Genomic DNA, 17,789 nt, shown 5'->3' with positions numbered 1-17,789 from the left:
TAATGTGGAAAAATTAGTGATTTGTATGAGGTCCCTCAGTGAGTGTCAGCAATGTTCCAGGTAGAAGTTGGTAGGAGTACAGAGCTGTAGTGCTGAAACTGAGTTTAGTCTGTTAAAACCTGAGTCAGAGTTAAGCAGGCTTTGGGTAAATATATCGAACCACCTGCTAGAAATCATTCTAGCACTGCAGTGTTCCAAGAGTCCTGTACTTGTTGGGTCTGAAAATAAATATCATGTTGCATTTTGTGTCTTATATGTGGTACAGTCAGCAATTCAGTTCCAAGCTAAAAGAAGGCAAGGAAGTGGTGTCTCCTCTAGCAGTCTGAAAATGCAGTGGGAATTTGAGGCTGTAAGAATATTCTGTAGCAGATGAAGAAATGCAAAATTTCAGTCAGAGACCAGATATAAAAAAATAAAAAATTGTCTTAGTTTTTATCTGAGCTTTTAAAAATTCACAGCAGTACTTTACTGATAGCTGCAGCATAAAAATAATATTATAAAACTTCATTCACTGCCTGTTGTTTATTTCCATAGCTCCCAAGAAATAAAAAAAATCAAAAAATCAGGAAGTCTTTAAAAATACAAAAAAATACATCTTTTTTTGGTCACAAAACTGACTGAAAAATAGCAGCAGAGATCAGATTATTTCTGAAAAACAGTAATTTTTTCAAGCACTGGAATGTCTGGCCTTGTTAGGAATACAAGGGAATATGGCAATATACATATTACCTCAGAGGTACAGTTAATTCAGGGTTCCTGTTGAGTTGAACTGAAACTGGAATTGTTTTGATATTTTTATTTACTTGTATTAATTAGTACCTTAATCTCCCATCATAAAAATGGCCCCTCATGCATACATTCCAACTTACTCCAACATAGCCAGGCAGTTTATATTTTTAATTTCTTTTTTGAAGCTGTAATACACTGCAAAATCTGATTTTACCTTGTTTTATCTTGGACTTGATGTGGGAATAATGCAGTAATTTTTTTTTTTAGCCTTCAGTATTTTGACCTCTGGTGTGTCTGCCCATTTGCTAAAGTAGATTCTGTTGGACAGTGAATATGTAACACTACAGCTAAGACTGGCTAGTGTGCAGATGCCACTTTCTCCTGAGATAAAGCTTTGACAGAAACTGGCAGTAGGTGGAGAATAGTGTCTGCTCCATCTCATGGCATCAGTGGGTTAAAGTTGGCTGTTACATAGCATGTTATGAGTTTTCTGCAGTTGTACTTTGGCTGGTTGTGTTTTAATATTTGGTTTTTTTGTAAGTAATGTATAGAGTTGGGGTATCTAAATAGATTCAACCTTTGTGTGCACTTTACATTATTTTGGTGGAAGTTATCTTTAAAAAGTGACCTGATTGGCTACTCCATTAGGAGTTTTCCTAAGGATTCCTGTGAGTGCCAAGACTCATGTCCTGATTCTGTGCATAGGAATACATCAAGCAACAGTAAGAATGTCAGTGTTGTCTGGGGAGACATATTAAATCACTGGATGAAAACAACCACATCTGCTTATAAATCATTGAAAAAGACTTGGTAACTTTGGCAGCTTAGAAAATATTTGGGGAGTGCTACTCTTCACATCTTTTAGTTTGTGCAAAGGAGTGAATAAACCTTATAAGCTTTTGAAAATATTTCCACATTCCTGTATGGAAAATATTTTTAGTTTATAGTTTCAAGACCAGAAGTTAATCACTAGGTTTTTTTTATCCTACAGCAAATATTTACAAGAAAGCTACTAAACACTTGAAGAGAGGGTGACTTATAATGGAAGTGACAGCTCATCTTTAACTTTGGAAGGACAAGCAATACCAATTTAATTAAAGCAGTGTTAAAATAGGACTGCCATTTGTATCACAGTGATTCTCCACCCCTCCAAAAAGCTCTGCTGCCATTTTGTACCACACATTCTTGTCCTGTGCAAATTAATAGATGGTTTTATTTTCCGCAGGAAATCTGAAGACTTTTATAGCAAATCCTCCAGTGTCAAAATGAACACAGGTATGCTGCATCTGTGAGATTTTTTTGTGTTGTTTTGTGAGCAGAGAAGATCCCAAATTTACTAGAATTTTCATAAACAAATTGTACTTTAGTTGGTGCTGAACGCAAAATAAGCAAGATATTTTAATAGTATGCCTGCTTATGTCCATTTGTATCCCATATATAAAATTTACATACATGTTTTTCTATGTATGGACATATATGGATACACAAAATAAAAGTGCATGCTTAAACTTCTGTGCTTAATTTAATAGTATCAGTTTTGTGTGTGTGTGTGTTTTCTGTGAAAATACATAGTTTGAGGATACAACAGTGATGGAAAAGTGTGATTAAAGCATCACATTTTCCTAAGAAAATGCACATGCTTTAGAAATCCTTTATTTCCATTCTTTACTGTCACTAAATTAAAGGGCATATAATCCCTGTATTGTAATATTGCATTTCAGCTGAGGATACTCTTGAGGATGTGTTATCCTTACAGTGCTTTGTATTTTCCCTCAAGTTGCTGTAACAGATGTACTGACCAAATTAAGGACTCTATAGAAAGTAATCTTTGTGATTTATGACAGCGTAGTAATCCTTGCTCTTGAACTTCTGAAGCCAATAAGATAGTGCTGCTCTTTGTGCTGGAAGAGGGAACAGGCCTCTTGAAAGCAGGCTGCTGAAACTGTGGCCTCACTCAGGTGTAAATTCTCAGTTGCAGTCAGCTCTTTCAGACTCCATAGGTGAGCTGTCTGGTTTGCAGATGAACTGTGCTGCGAGGATAGACCTATCCATCCTTTCCAAACCAGTGGCTTTATCATTAACCACAGTGCTTCACCATGTCATGATATGTGGGATCTGAGGACCAGAACTACCTTTGAAGTCTGAATTTCTGCAGCATGCTCTAAGTCAAAGGGATTAGCTTTTCCGTGGTAGAGGTGCCATTATCTAGATGACTGTATTAATCCAGCTTCATGGCGTCCTGTTGTCTCAGACAACTGAAACTCAGTAGGATCCATTTTTGGAGCATGTCTTTTAATACAAAGTCAAATATATTGTTTCACTTGAAACCACTGTTTCTTAATGGAATAAACAGGAAAAATTAAGTTGCTAGTTTGAGTGTGTACTTTTGTTCCCCAAAGTTTTGGTTGTTCTGAATTGTTTTTCAAATCCTAACCAAGGTGGTGTATTTTTTAGTTCTAAAAATACTATTTGAAATTTGTCCCTGTCCTCTCTTATTTTTGGTGGAGATGTCTTTCCTAAACATGGCAGTCTGCATAATCCAGGTAGTACTAAAATACGACTTGTTTCACGGAACTGTAATTTCAGACGTACCTTTGCTAATCATCATACTATAATTACATTGTGCATTGCCATCATATGAGTCAAAATCACATGATAGAGGTAATTTTATAGCTTCTCCTTCAAAAAATATGAATGAAGAGGTAAATTGCCAGTTTGTGCTACTGCAGCCCCAAAGTATGGCTTTGTTCAATGTTGTACTAAGATTTTTGATGTAAGTTATGAATTCTCAAGAGAGAAGAAATAAGATTTAAATAATCTGCAGCTGAATAACTTCTCTTGGGGATTGGGAGTCTTCTGATCACACAGGGGCCTTAAAAACAGACCTTAAAGACCTGAACACACCTGAAATCCTCTCCAGATACTTAAAGATACCATGATTTTAGGTTGAACTTTAATCTACTCTGCACTTGGACAGTGAAAACATTTTTTTCATCTTCTATGTGCTTGATATTAATGTAGATGTTATCAGCTGCACTGAAAGGAAGATATTGACAAAATGTGGCAATTCTTACCAGTTCTATGAGGTAGATTGTTTTCTGACTGCAAAAAAAGTTTAAAACATGTGACTAGGGTGTAAGAGTGGATTTCTTGCACCTATCCTTGCACCTATCTAAGGTATTACTTCATTAAGAAAGAGAGTTACTCAAGTGGAAGCTGTTCTATGTGCTGTTCTGGTCTAGCTATTTCCTTTTTTTCCTTTTTTTCTTTTTTTTTTTTTTTTTTTTTTTACTTTTTTTCTTTCTACAGTACTCTGCCATTTGAACATGAGTGCTACAGCTTTGGTTTGGATTGATGGGGTTTTTTTATTTCACTGCTCTATAACAGAAATTTGTGCATGGTGCAATTTAGGTTATCAGATGCTATTAATTTGCTACTAGTTTGTTTTTAAAATATGCATTTCATTAATGACTCCTGCAGATAAATGTGCTCTCTAGTTTGATGCCAGTAACTGGTGGAGTGGCAAAGCTAATGTATATGCAGCTTTAAAAATAAAAAGTAAATCTGCTGCTTAGACTGGGTTCCTCTAATCCAGAGTTGCCTGTGGCTGCAGACTTGGCAGTCTGTCTCAGCAAACCCTCCGGAAGATATTTTTGTCTACAGAGAAAATGTTTTGAAGAGCTTTGGTTTGCAATACTCTACCATATATGGGAGGGATTTTTTAGCATTTGATGTTAATTCTGTTCCACATGTTAGGAAGGAATATTCAGCAGCATAAGGCAATGAAACATTTTTTCAAAAGCAAAGGAGCAGAGGTAAGATATAGAGAAGGTTTTTCAGAAGTATCAAGGGTTCTTTGGCTTCCTTTTGGAGTTCAAATGTTGTCCTAAATTTAAAACGGTCTCACAGAATGTGTGTGTGTTTTTAAGCCCAGAGTAAGTAATCATCAACAGAATCATATTTTAAACTATATTTAGGGGGTTTCTTCAATAAGTCTTTGGGTATTTTACAGATTGATGAACATCATTAACTTGGTTGCTTGATTAACTAACTCACAGAAAACATGAGCTGCCCCTGAAACTCACTTCAGATTAAAACACAGGATAAATGTCCTTATTGTTCATTATGCATATGTGCATGCACAGCTCTTGTTGAGGAGAGGTAATTGCATTGAGGAATAAGAAATGGATAGAAGTTAATAGTTAAACAGATTCTTAGTGTCCATCTGTAAATATTTTGTCTGAATTTCACACAGAGCATTCTTGATAAATGCATCTAATTTTAAAGCTATCAAACAAGTGAGCTGTTTGCATTAGATGAAGCACATAAAGAACAGCCAAGAGTGAAAAGTATGAAGTTCTGGAAGACTGCTAATAATATCTGTTTGTTAAAATTATTAATGGAAGTCATTACATGGACTATTCTCTTACATTTTGTCTGGGAGACAGGAACATAATTTCTTGGATCCATGTAGAGTTCCTGAGCAGATTGTTAAGCCACTTTTAGATCACTGAAGTAAATTAGGTAGGCTGGAGTTCCAGGCATTCTACAAAAAATTTAGATTTTAGCAGCATGAAAGAACCAAATAACAGGTTTACCTGTCAGTGTAGATTATATGGTAAAAAATTCATCAGCACATGCAAAAAGGAATTCAGACATAGAGTGGAAGGAGAGGAAGCCCAAGTAGTAGTCTGCCTGCCAGGATACTCCCAGGCCCATCATGGGAGCCATCAAAGGCCTGTCTGTGTCCATATTCCTGGAGGAGCACAGGGACACAAGGGCATGCAAGAACACAAGTGAGGGTGACCCAAAGAACAAAGGGTCTCTCCCTTGTCCAGGGCTGTCCCAGGAGAGCAGGCATGGAATGCATGCCAGACTCGATGTTTGAGCCCAGTTAGTTGCTGGAAGGATCCACTCTGTCCACATGTGCCATTCTCCCTACAGGACCTTCAGCCAGGGAGGGACGGGTGGTGAGCACATTGTGCTGTGTTAGTGGGAGTGCCTGGGGCTGTGTGTCTGGCCATGTATGGCTGTGGGGTGCACATCTGTCTGCTGGGAAGGCATTTCCAGTCTCCCTCCTGGTTGGACCTGGGGATAAAATGAGGCAGCAACTTGGTCTGTCCTGGATGGTTGGACTCAGCACTGTGTATTTAGCTCAAAAGTTCAGAATGCAAGGAGTAAGAAGCCCTGCTCTAAAGACTTCTAAACTTGAATTCACTGTGCAAACAAAAGGGAAAATGATAACATTCACAATTTCAGTGAATAGAATAATAATCAGCAAACCTAATGTTTGGATGCCATTTTTCTTTTCTTTAATAAGCTTTAAGAGCTTATTAAAAATTTCTTGCCCCTGGCTGCTCTCTCTCACCCCTTCACACAAGATCAGCATCCTTTCATCATCTTTGCCCTCTTTGTTTATGCCACTGCTTTTACTAACTCTCTGAAACAGTCTTTTTAAGAAACCCACCCCTTGCTCTTAAATGAAATGGTGATGTTTTGAATTGTCTCCATCTGGCTTTGGGGCAGGACCCAACCAGTAGACCATTTGTCAAATACAGATACAGCTCACTTAGGATGAGTGTATGCTGTCTCTAGTGGGAGCAGCTCCTGGGGCTATGAATTTAGGGGGAAGGGTTAAATGTGGAAACAATTAAGAGATGAAGAGAAAAAGAAGTTACAATTACATTTTAGGCCATTTTGATTTTGAGTTATTGCCCAACTTCATATTCTAGCACTGCCTGCAGACCTTAGCTGGTTTGGGTCTCCTTTGCTTCAATGTTAAAGCAATTCCTAGTTAGACAGGACTCCTTCCTGAAGAATTTTTTGGGTCAAAGGAATTGTGAGGGTGTGCATGCATATTTGTGCCCATGTTTTTTATACATGCAAACATTTTGTACAGAACGTTTCATATAACCTCATTTGTTCCTTAAGTGACAGCTATGTTATATAATTGCTTATAGTTTGCAAGTGAAATGAGCAGAAGATCATTAATTCAGTCTCCCTTACTGTTTCTTAATACTCCACACTCCACTTAATGGGAGCCTGGCCTGAACACAGATGAGAGGGTGGAACCCATCATGCATCAATATGTGCTGAGCCACACACATTCCTGTTCTGCTGGAGATTTTGCACAACTCAATATTGTATAAATGTGAGGTTATGTCTTAACTGAATGCTAATTAGATGTCATTATTTTTTCTACAGATACTGATAAATAATGCAGGAACAGACTTGTGAATATATATAAATTATAGATATAGGGGTGAATATGGTATGTAGTCAGTTATAATCTGTTTTATTTCTCTTGCATGAAGCCAAAACACTTTGCTAGATTATGGGAATTATAAAACTCTGACTCGATTGAGTTACATTAAAAATGAAATGGAAGCAGAAATTCCTGAAGTTAAAATAATTAAATGTTTGTAGTCATTTTATCGTTGTCTTCACTTTCTCTATCATGAAATTCAGGAAGGTAGCTCTTGAAAAATTACAAATAAATTGCCACTTTGTTTGAATAAGAGCTGTGACAGTACAAAAAAATTCTTTGCACGTTAGCTTATATTAAATGTAGTATGCTTTCAAAGTCTGCCAATATTCAGATTAGAACAGAACCTCAGTATCAACACATCACCAGATCTCATTGGAATTACCTCTGTTGTATGTCAATGGTGGAGGAAAAGGAGTACAAGAGTAGAAAATGTAATTTCAATTACCATTTCCATTCTGTATTTGTGGAAGCAAACTAAAACACATGTACAGATTTGATAGCCATTGCCTTTGTGTCACACGGACAATGCCAATAATTAATGGCAGGTAATGCAGTGCTTTCAACTACTGCTGGCTGAAATAATTTGGCCTTTTGCCTTGCACCTTGGAACTGGCAATGAGTCTTTGGTACCACTTACCTCTAAGGCAGTGGCTCTGATGTTTGCCAGTGTTAACAACTTCTTAATGCATATCCTACAGGGCTTGTGGCCAGGGGAGTGTTGGAAGGATTGAAGTAAAGAAAAATGAGCAAAGAAATACCAGGAGCTTACTTCTCTTTTAGACCTGGGTTAAAGATGACTCTGTGGCTCAAATCACTGCTGTTATGGCAGATACTTTCTGCAAATAGGTTGCAGGTCTTCATGAACACCTTAATTTTATAAAATTCCCTGTCACAGGTTACAGAAACAAAAAGGCATTTATCGTACTTGTAGTTCTTGACTTCCTTGAAGCACTAAATCAAATCTCAGTAGTATCAAATACTACAATTGAAATAATTATTTTAGTGAAGAGCAGGAAAATACTCTAAATAGAATTGCTAAGAATATTTATTAACTTTCTTTTACAACTATGCTAGAGTTGCTAAAAAGCTAAGTTGTGGGAAACCTGTCTTCTAATAATAAGGGAGTATTTAAAAAATGTAACGGCAGCTCCAGTGAGAGAGAAGTAGAATAAAGAAAGGAGCTGGGCAAAATCCAGAAGGAAGGTTTTTGTCTATACCTCATTTTTAAAAATTATTTTAGATTTCTAGTCATTTCCTCAGAATGTTACTCCGTTCCAGATATATATTTCTTTTATTTTTTTAACTTACATTAGATAAAAAAGGGGAAGAGGGACAGCCAGTTCATTCCATCAAAATGAAAAAAAATTATGCCTTCACTGGTAATTTTGTTTTTTGAGCATGAAGGATCTAAAAGACTGAATAAAAGTACTTTGTCAGCTGATCAAACATGAGCTTAGTTTATGAATGGTGTCTTTCTAATGCCTACAATGAAATTATTTTACAGTGCAGATTATTGATTAATATTATTCTGGAATGCCTAAGCCTTTATCTTGATTACTTGTTTGCTTTTACTAATTAGCTGTAATTAAGCAGTCTTTCAGGTAACAGACTGTATATATTTCCCTTGTGGATTAAGTATTAAACACAGCTTTCTTCACTTATTCTCTGTGAGGTTTATTGTTATTTAAAGCCTGTGAAATTTTATGTATTCTGCTAATCTGCCAAACCTGCAAATTCACACATTTCTGCAGCAGTTCCCTGACTGCATGCTTATTTTCATCTATGTTTGGCATATCTCCCACTGTGGTGTGTTGCATGTGCTTGCTCCCTTTGTCTGGGGCTGCTGTCTGTATTGTTTTGTGCTTCCAGATAGCGGTGGGTGTGCTCGCAAGCGTGCTGCAATGTCTGTCACATTAACAGCTGTGAAGAGGGTTCAGAGCTCTCCAAACCTGTTGGCCTCAGGTATCACCACCAACCCCTGGGATACAACTGCTGAATGCCTTTTTTCCTACTGTTATTTTTATTTTGCCAGGAGGAGAAGGGTGGCACTATTTCCTGTTACACTGACAGATGTATTACTTCTACAGTGCTTTTTAGAAAGTCTTATTTCCTTTTTAAAAGGTCTTAATTCCTCTCTGCCTATGTTTAGTAGCCATTCATGAAAAAATATGGAATACTTAGGAAAAAATTAATTATATTTTTAAATTAATAAATTGTTAAATTAATTTTGCCCTTGATATGTGTTTTGGGTCTCACATCCCCTGTAATTTCTTTTCAAGATAACAAAGCATGAAAAAGAGGTTTTGCTTATTACAAACTTTTCATTGAAACTTGATTTAAAAAGTCTTCTCAAGGAAAGGAATCTGAGTGTTGTTTTTAAATGATTGTCAGAAGCTAGATTAGTTTTTAAAAATAATTTATGAAGATTGTTTACCTAAAAATATTCATAACAAGTAAAACATACTAAATATTCATTATACAGGCAGAACTGCTTCTTATCAATACTTCTGTGGGGTTTTTTTGCAAATTTGATTTATTTCTAACACAAGTTAATATTGGATATTTCTTTTTCAGGGTCTGATTCTCAGTCTCCAGATTCAGGTAAATGAAACACTGTATTATTTATGTGTCAGTGTAATACCATGTAAGTGGATGAATTGCAATAATCTTCTTTTTATTTGATTTCATTACTCCATACTTCCTCATTCTTCAAGGAAAGCACCCCTGAAATTATGTAATTCTAATTGTTAATGGTTAAGGCCTCAAATTCAGGGCTCATTTGAAAGCAGTTATTTCATGTAACAGAGGATATGTTGTCAGAAAAATGAATTGTGGGGGAAAAAAACCAGACTGCTAATTTGGCACCTTTAGCTTCATCACTGTGGCACCATTCAGTGGTACTTGCTATTTCCTTTTTAGTGCCTTACTCAGGATTGCAAGTTCTGCCCACCTTCACTTAGCAGCCTGCTCACATAATGTGTCACTTTTCCCAGCCTCTTACAGTATTTTGTCTTCAACATCTCCCTCTATGTTTGGCCAACGCTTTGAGGGCATTCCAGGTCTGAGGACAGAGAAAAAAGCATGGTTGGTTGGTTGGAAAGTAGAGGTGTCATTTAGATTTTGCAATAAGATTGGAACACTGTTGGAACAATGAGTTGGGTACTGGGGTGAGATTTTGTGAAACTGCCATGACCAGCTAACTTTGCATGAGCTGTTTTTCAAAATCTATCACAGCCAAGAGGTTCAAGAATATAATCTAAAAGTGAAAAAACTTGAGCCTGATTTATACAGGGACCAAAGCACCAGCACCTCAAGAGGACTCTCAAGCTGAAAATCCATAATGTGTATGAAAATTGTGGGAAGAAGTCTAACTGCCCAATACCAGGACTGTGGTCATTGCATGAATTCTCTGAATTTTAAATATTAATATTTTGTAGAGTGGCAGCTTTGGCCATGTTCTAATAACTTCCATGGTAAAACAGCATCATTGTCAGTTGTGCAGTTTTTTTAGTAGCTGTGTTGGGAGCAGTGCAGATGTACCAATCACACCCAAAAAAATGGTTTCCTTCTTTTTTATTTGCAAAAGCTTGGCGATCTTACAACAATGGCAGCAGAGAGACACTGAATGGAGATGCCAGCAGCTCATCTCTTTCAGCAAAAGGCTTCAGGAGCGTGCGGCCAAATCTGCAGGATAAAAAATCACCAACTCAGGTAAAACTGGACACACCACGTCTAATGCTGCACCACTGCTGGGGGTGAGCATGTATAGATGGGTTACTTCTGTGAAACACTGTCTGATGTCTTGCAGGCAGTGTGAATCACCTGCTCATATGGGTCACTACAGATGAAGCATACTCCACACAGGCTGTATGCCCCCAGGTCAATTACCAGAAATTGCTTTCAGGGTGCAAGACAGCTACATAAAACTAGGTCATACACAAGTAAAAGCTTTCTAGGAGTCTTCCTGGACTTCAAAGAGTATTTATTAATAGTTTACACTCAGAAAAATGCACCAGTCATCAAAATATCTGAGAATTGAGATGTACTAATTATATGGTAGGAAATGCTTCTGCCTGTTTTGTGGAACAATGTAATTAGAGAGCACTAAAAACTGAAACAAAAAAAAATCAAGCAAAAAACCCACACAACATAAGCAAAAAAAACACCCCCACACTTAAAAACATCTTTATCTCTCAAAAAAATAACAACATACCAATTTCAATACTCTCTCTGGTACTGTTTTAATTCAAAAGATTAAGAGGTTCCGTATTTTATATATATGTGTTTCCTGTGAATAATTGCTTGCTATCTAAGATCATGGAGCACTTTCATACCTGAATGCTTTCACAGCAATACTTCTTTTTCAGTATAATAATTGTTTTTTAAAAGAAAATTAATTATTGTGGGCTTCCTTCTGATCCTTTCTGATCCCACTTTGGTCTGAGCAAATGGAACATCTGGCTTTTTAAACAGAAGTTGCACAGGAAATGGTGGTGGGAACCTGACCAATTTAGTTGTCCATTGAATTTAGCAATGTTGAGATGAAGCCCCTTAATTTGCTAGTTCCTTTGTTTAAATATAAAAGTCCAACTGAACTATATCTCCTACTAACATTTACTTTCTTTCTGTTTCTTCTTCAATGTTATTTTGCTGTGTGTGGACGCTTTTGGCAAATAAGGCACCTCTGCCACCTCCTAGAAAAGAAAGCTTTTGGAAACCGAGAGTAACTAATCACGAGAACGAAATTAATCTCCAGGCAGTCACTGCTGGTCCAGCCAAACACCTCCTCTCAGATACTGCCTATTACACTAGTGAGACATTTGTGCAGGAGACAATGTCTTCTCAAATATCTAACACAAGTGTGTCCTATGCACAGAAAATCATTAAACCACTGACCTCAGTCCCCAGTGCAGACACAAGCACAGGAGCTGGCATTAGCCCTGCTCTCCATCAAGGCCAAAGGCAGCAGTCTCCAAAACGTAAGATATCTACCCTGAAATTAACCCAGACACGTGACCCAGCAAGTAGCATTCCTTGTAATTCACAGCAACAGCTCAAGCCTGTTGAGGAGCCAGTATTTTCAGAGAGGCCTGTCTCACCTGCCTGTAACCCCATGCCTGAGATACACACAGCATCTCTTTCCGTTCACATAGTTCCCACCCCTGACAATAAAGCAGAGCCTGAAATCCAAGATCATCCACCTAATATTTCTCCAGACACTTCAAAGATGTCTTCAAAGGATTTGGGACAAAAGTCTACAGTTCTTCCTTCTTCCCAGGCTGCAGAATGCCATGTGGTATATTTAATTTTTCCATCTTTTATTTTAGATCTTCATGAATCACTTAATAACCATCTGTTTAGTTATACTTACATTACCAAAGTTAGATCTTGTGTTTTCTGGGTAAAACTACCTGTCACATGGACCAAAACAGAAATGAACAAAACCTGAAGGTTTTAGAAGGTTATTGAAATAAAAAAAAATTACTTAGCTGAGATGACTTCTTTGTTCCTCTGTGAGCACATTACAGAGTGCAAATGCAATATGGGAAATTAGTGTACTGTAGGTGATGCATCTCAAGTGCTCAAGAGGCACTTCCTAGAGAGGATTGCATTAGAGGGTTATGCTGCCATAGATGCTGGGAGGATCAACTTATGGATAGTTAGGTTACGTTGGGTTGGGTTGGGTTGGGGGGAGCTTAAATGCAGCTCTGTCAGTTTTCTAGGGCCACAAAAAGTACTTTTTTGTCAGTCAGTGCTTTCTGCAAGGCTGGGCACTGGCACTCTCTATGTATCCTGTGCAACAGAGCTTTTTAAAGAAAATGGGTTTGTAAATTCTTTGTCATCAACCTCCATATGAAACATCAGGGGCCACTGAACTTTGAGGTCCATCTGTTTTCCCTATACCTTACACCTACTGAAATGAAAATTCTTTCACTATTCCTATCTCACCTAGGAGGAATTGGACTATTGGACACACAGCTAGGACCAGAGGAGTCTGAGCAGGGTTTGTCACCATTCAGAAACTGCCAGAGTCAAATAAAATAAACCTGGGCACAAGAAAGTGAATACATACCAGGCAAAAGGAGAGCTCTGAATAGGCTTTGTAATTTCTACTCTGCTTTACCTATCCACATTAGGATTTTTCTATTTACAAAGATAATTATTCCAGTATATCTACCAATATAACAGCTTATCTGTGTTTGAAATGGATGTACAGAGATTGCTGTAGGTCTAGGCATGTCTGCCTCAAAGCTTTGTCTGAGGGAAATCCCATCACAGCATATTTGTGTTCATCTGGTTCTGCTGGAATCATTGAGGCTACTCTGAAGTAAATACAGCCCTATCTTGGAAATTAAAAAGTCCATTTACAGCCCTGTTGTCAATAGTAGTAACACCTCTGCTTGTCCAGACTGAGCTTCTTTCAGAGCATCACATTCAACTAGGTCTCTACTCTGGAAGACATAAGAATCTGCATTAAAAACAGGGTAGTTTTAGAGTTGTCATGTGTCTGTCTCCCCCTTCAAATCCCAAGTAAAATTTTTGATCAGAACAAAGCTCTGTTAAATTGTGTGGCAACAATCTGCAATGCTCATTTTGAATTCTCTCCATTATAAAATAGGAGCACAGAAGCATTAACCACATTTTTCCTCCTCAAGACTAGACACAAAACTGTCATCTTAAATCCTTCTCTTAGACTGCATAAAATTTAGAACATTTTGAGAAAAAACAAGTTGCTTTACCCTTTAGAAGAGCCAGTCTGCTACTCAGTGATTTTTGTCAGGTAAGACAAGTCAGTTCAAGCAAGAGCCACAGTAAAGAATTTGTGTCAGAAACAGTAAGGAAAGCTGAGCCACAGCTTTTTCTGGTACATAGGGTAGATATGAAGATATTGCCAGTCTTTTAAATATGGACATCAAGGGATACTATCAAACAGCAGAACAGGTCTAGGTGTGGCCAATTCAACTTTTGCACCTGTTATCTTTTCACTTACAGTTGCTCAGCCTGTTAGAATCTGGTGCATTATATATGGGCAGATAAATCTCTCAAACAGAAAGTATGATAGCTAATAAGGATTAGGGGAAATACCTTTTTATTATCAAGAATAATACTCAAAGTCGAATCAGCAAAACTAAAAATAATTCATCTTCTAGCTGCTTTTTTTAGAATTTTAAAAGTCAAAACACATTTTCCATTTTCCTTTTAATGTAGAATCTTGTTTAGTTTCACTTCAAGGTGAAAAAAATCAGAAAAGTATCTGTGGCTTATTTGGCAATTCTGCACTTAGTTTTCTGCTTTCTCCTTGATTTCAATATGTGGGAAGCACTATCAGAAATTTGGTGACTGGGTTGCTCTGAATAAAAGGAGAAAAATTTCAGTTGATCACAGAGATCATTAGGGCATGTAGCCATCTTTTCAAGCTGTATCCCTTTATGCATCCCTTATCTGCAAAATGCAGCTGCCATTTTCTGTGATGTTCAATTTTGAAATAAATTCTAATGAAGGGGGGTGTATTTGGCATCACAATTGAGTGGTGGAGCCAGTGGGCTCCTTGTTAAAATACATACCTAAAACTAGAGTACAAATCAGCATGTGAGATGGTGTAAAAATCTGCATCAGGTGAGTTCCCAAAATGAAGATGCCATGAACTAGAATTAGAAAGAAAGGCTGCAGCTATATGTTTTAAAAATATTTATTTTATGACTCAGATCTCAGTTTAAAACCTTGAAATTGTTCTAGCTAATACCAAATACTATGATCCCTTTAGTGCTATATATCATAGTATTTCAAAGGTCACAATTTCTCTCACTTAGAAAATTAACACTCAGTATACTATGCAGGATAGTATTTTCATTTTTTAATTGTTTTAGATCTGCAAGCTCTACAGGACTTTGTATAGGAGTTAGAATACTTTTGTACCTGCATCTTATAGGTTGTATGTCAAGCTGTGTCCTCAAAGGATGCTCTCAGACTGTAGATTAGGCCTGCCAGCAGTGTTTAAAGTTGCCAGAGAAACTCTCAAAAAACAAATGCACTTAGAAAGGTGCAACTCTCCCTCTGCATCTGGGTTTATGTATGTGAAGGAGAATGAGGTAAGATCAGGTAATCATCTCTTCTTAAGAGGTAGTAAAGAAGAAATACCGTTCATGTGGGTTATCTGTGTCTAGCCAACATGTGCAACTGTATTTTGTCACAAAGTATGGAAATGTACAGCCCAGAGGGAGCTTGTGTGGTCCAGGTTCATGGATCTTGCTGTTTGTGCTCCTATTTGCACTTTGTTTCAGTGCTTATCTGTTGAAACTTCAGGAGCGAGCAGAAGTGTGCTGTGACTCACTGAGTGACATTTTGTAAACACTCCTACTCAGAGAAAGGTTAAACCCCTTAAAAGTATACATGAAAATAGAAACATTCAGGTTGCTCAGTGTTGTTACATTATTACAGTCTCAAGAGATGCTGCCTCTCTGTACCATACTGCAGATACAGGAGCAATCACTGTATCTGTTTCAACAGAGAAATTTGTATTTGCTAGTGTGAAACCAGTGCAGGTAAATTTTATTGTCCAAGTTTCTTATAAGAGGAAGTTATAAACTGATTAAGAATTCTGAACTGCATCTTCAGAAATAAATACCTGATTTTTTTTATTATTTTGTTCCAGGGTTCCTAAGTGTCCTGTTGTTCTAGATATCACTCTCTGAAACTGAGGTTGCAAAGCAATTTTTATGTTATTTGAATTCCTCAGATGAGTTGAACACTTGGTTTAGTCCTGATGTCCTGGAGGAGTAAAACATCTACTGCAAATGTTTATGAAAGTGTTTCTTTTGAAAGCATTTAGCTGTAGAAATGTATATCAAGGACAATAAATTTTTAAATAAAATCTAAATCAATTCATCTAGTACATTTCTGAGTTTTAGATATTGACAATATATAGAGTGATATGTAAGAAAGAGAAAACTGGTTTCAGTATTCTGGGCACAAATGTGACGTAAAGAAAATTGAGCATGTATTTTTCATTTTAAGTTCTGCAGCACTAGTATTGCTTTAGGGAAGTGCTGAACTACACCTTCTTATGCTGAATTTAGAATAAGAGGGCTAGGTAGAAAAATGGGCATTGGAATATAATTTTCAGAATTAGTTTGAAATCAGCTTTTAATTAATAAAAATAGAGGTATTTTTACCCATTTTTGCAAATGTATGGGTGTAATTTGATTGTTGATTACTAAACTCTGCTCTGTATTAACACAATGAATTTATTCACTTATCTCTGAGTCTCCTTATCTGTGTCTTGACTGTTGAAGCAAGGCCAGGACTCTGGTGTCATTAGTAATCTCACACCACTCCCCACACATCTTGCATTAAAACCAGAGATGACTGATTTTGAAACCCATGCTAGGGTCACCTGTTTACTTTGTATGAATTGGATACCGGCTGTGTTCTTCAGGCCTGACATTTTACTATTTGATGGAAAAGAAGCATTTCAAAGGACCAGCAGATGGCTGCAGCAAAGGCTGCTCTTCAGACCTTCAATTCACATCAAGACTGATGCCATTTATCTGTCTCTCAAGTGTTGCTCCACAACCCAAAACAGCCACAGTCTAGCTAGTTTTTCATCAGTCTGATTGATCAAGCACTTGCTTGGCATTTAATCTGCCTGATTTCTGCTAGGATTTCTTCTGCTATATCAATAATAAATCTAATCTGAAGCATGCTGAATGGAACCAGTATTAAAAGTTTTCTGGAATGCCTTCAGCCTTGTCTTTCTCATATTTTTCACAGTGAAAAATATAAGAAAATATGGATTCATAGCTGAGATTGCATGCACAGTGGAAAATATGGATTAGTAGTAGTAGCCAGTTGCATGTGTTTGAGATTACCAATGTTTCATGTTTTTTTAAGTGGTGTAAATCAGTTTTCAAAACCAGGGCTGTTTTAAATCACAATTTCAGCCCCTCTTTCCCAGAGAGAAGATTATATATATGAAAGTATTCTAGAGCCAGGCAGAATAGAAGTTCTACTCTACAAAGTCAAGAAGCTTCATGTTGGGAATCAGCCCCTAGAATTGCTGCATTCCTTCTGTCTGCATTGTAAGAATAATAACTTTATATTCTTTTTAAGAATTGGCCTTGATGAAAGCAGCTATTATTTGCCAATCACAATGAAATAAATTCTTTGATATCTCAGTTTCGTTAGCTCTCTGGATGCACCCTGAATATGTGTCGTTGTGTTTTCCATCCCTTCTTTTCTCAAGCATGCAAAAAATCTCCTCAGTTCAGAGCCAGAAGGTTTACTAGATTTCTCAACTCCCCAAGATTTCCTGTTACTTTAACATATAGAGATTAATTTACACATTTTGGCTCATTCATATGTAACTTGAGAATAAGTGATCTCAAGAGCTTGAGAGCTTCTTTTTGGCTCTGCCTCATAATTACAGCATGATCTCCTGGTTCTTGTCTTCTGCTGGAGATCTTGATATTATGATCTCATGACAGAGATGATGAAAATCATCATGAATGATGATTCTGTCTCCCCTTTATGTACTTGGGAGGTGAAATTACAGTTTCTAATATGTGTATGTAAATGCTAACACCTTAAATATATTATGCTGTATAATCATCCTAATTTTTCATGACATTATGTTTAATAGTATTCCATTGTTCTTTGGAAGTTTCCATTGGCAAATTAATTCTCTGTGAAAATCCTGTGTCCTTTTACAGTCATGAACTCAGTTATTGATTATTTTAATTAAGAGGTAATCTGTTCAGGTCTCCTCTATGAAAAGATTAAGTTGACAGGTGTT

General features: G+C 37.0%; 1 protein-coding gene across 9 annotated transcripts in view; it reads left to right on the top strand.

Moving 5' to 3' along the window:
- The window catches only part of SORBS2 (sorbin and SH3 domain containing 2), a 204,196-nt gene that overhangs the window by 122,742 nt on the left and 63,665 nt on the right, over positions 1–17,789 (top strand). For 4 of the 9 annotated variants that reach the window (XM_018926555.3, XM_018926554.3, XM_050973799.1 and 1 more), the window contains exons 1-4: positions 1,995–2,004; positions 8,867–8,959; positions 9,572–9,598; positions 10,584–10,708. In XM_018926555.3, the coding sequence (XP_018782100.2) occupies positions 1,995–2,004; positions 8,867–8,959; positions 9,572–9,598; positions 10,584–10,708 (255 nt within the window). Of the gene's footprint in view, positions 1–1,954; positions 2,005–8,866; positions 8,960–9,571; positions 9,599–10,583; positions 10,709–11,675; positions 12,294–17,789 lie in introns of those variants that run through there. The other 5 variants (XM_050973800.1, XM_050973805.1, XM_050973797.1 and 2 more) reach the window with 4 other exon arrangements.

This window comes from Serinus canaria, chromosome 4 (genome assembly GCF_022539315.1).
Source record: "Serinus canaria isolate serCan28SL12 chromosome 4, serCan2020, whole genome shotgun sequence".
NCBI classification, from domain to species: Eukaryota; Metazoa; Chordata; class Aves; order Passeriformes; family Fringillidae; genus Serinus; species Serinus canaria.
The sequence above is the reverse complement of the archived record's forward strand: the minus strand, read 5'-3'. Positions and strand labels throughout refer to the sequence as shown.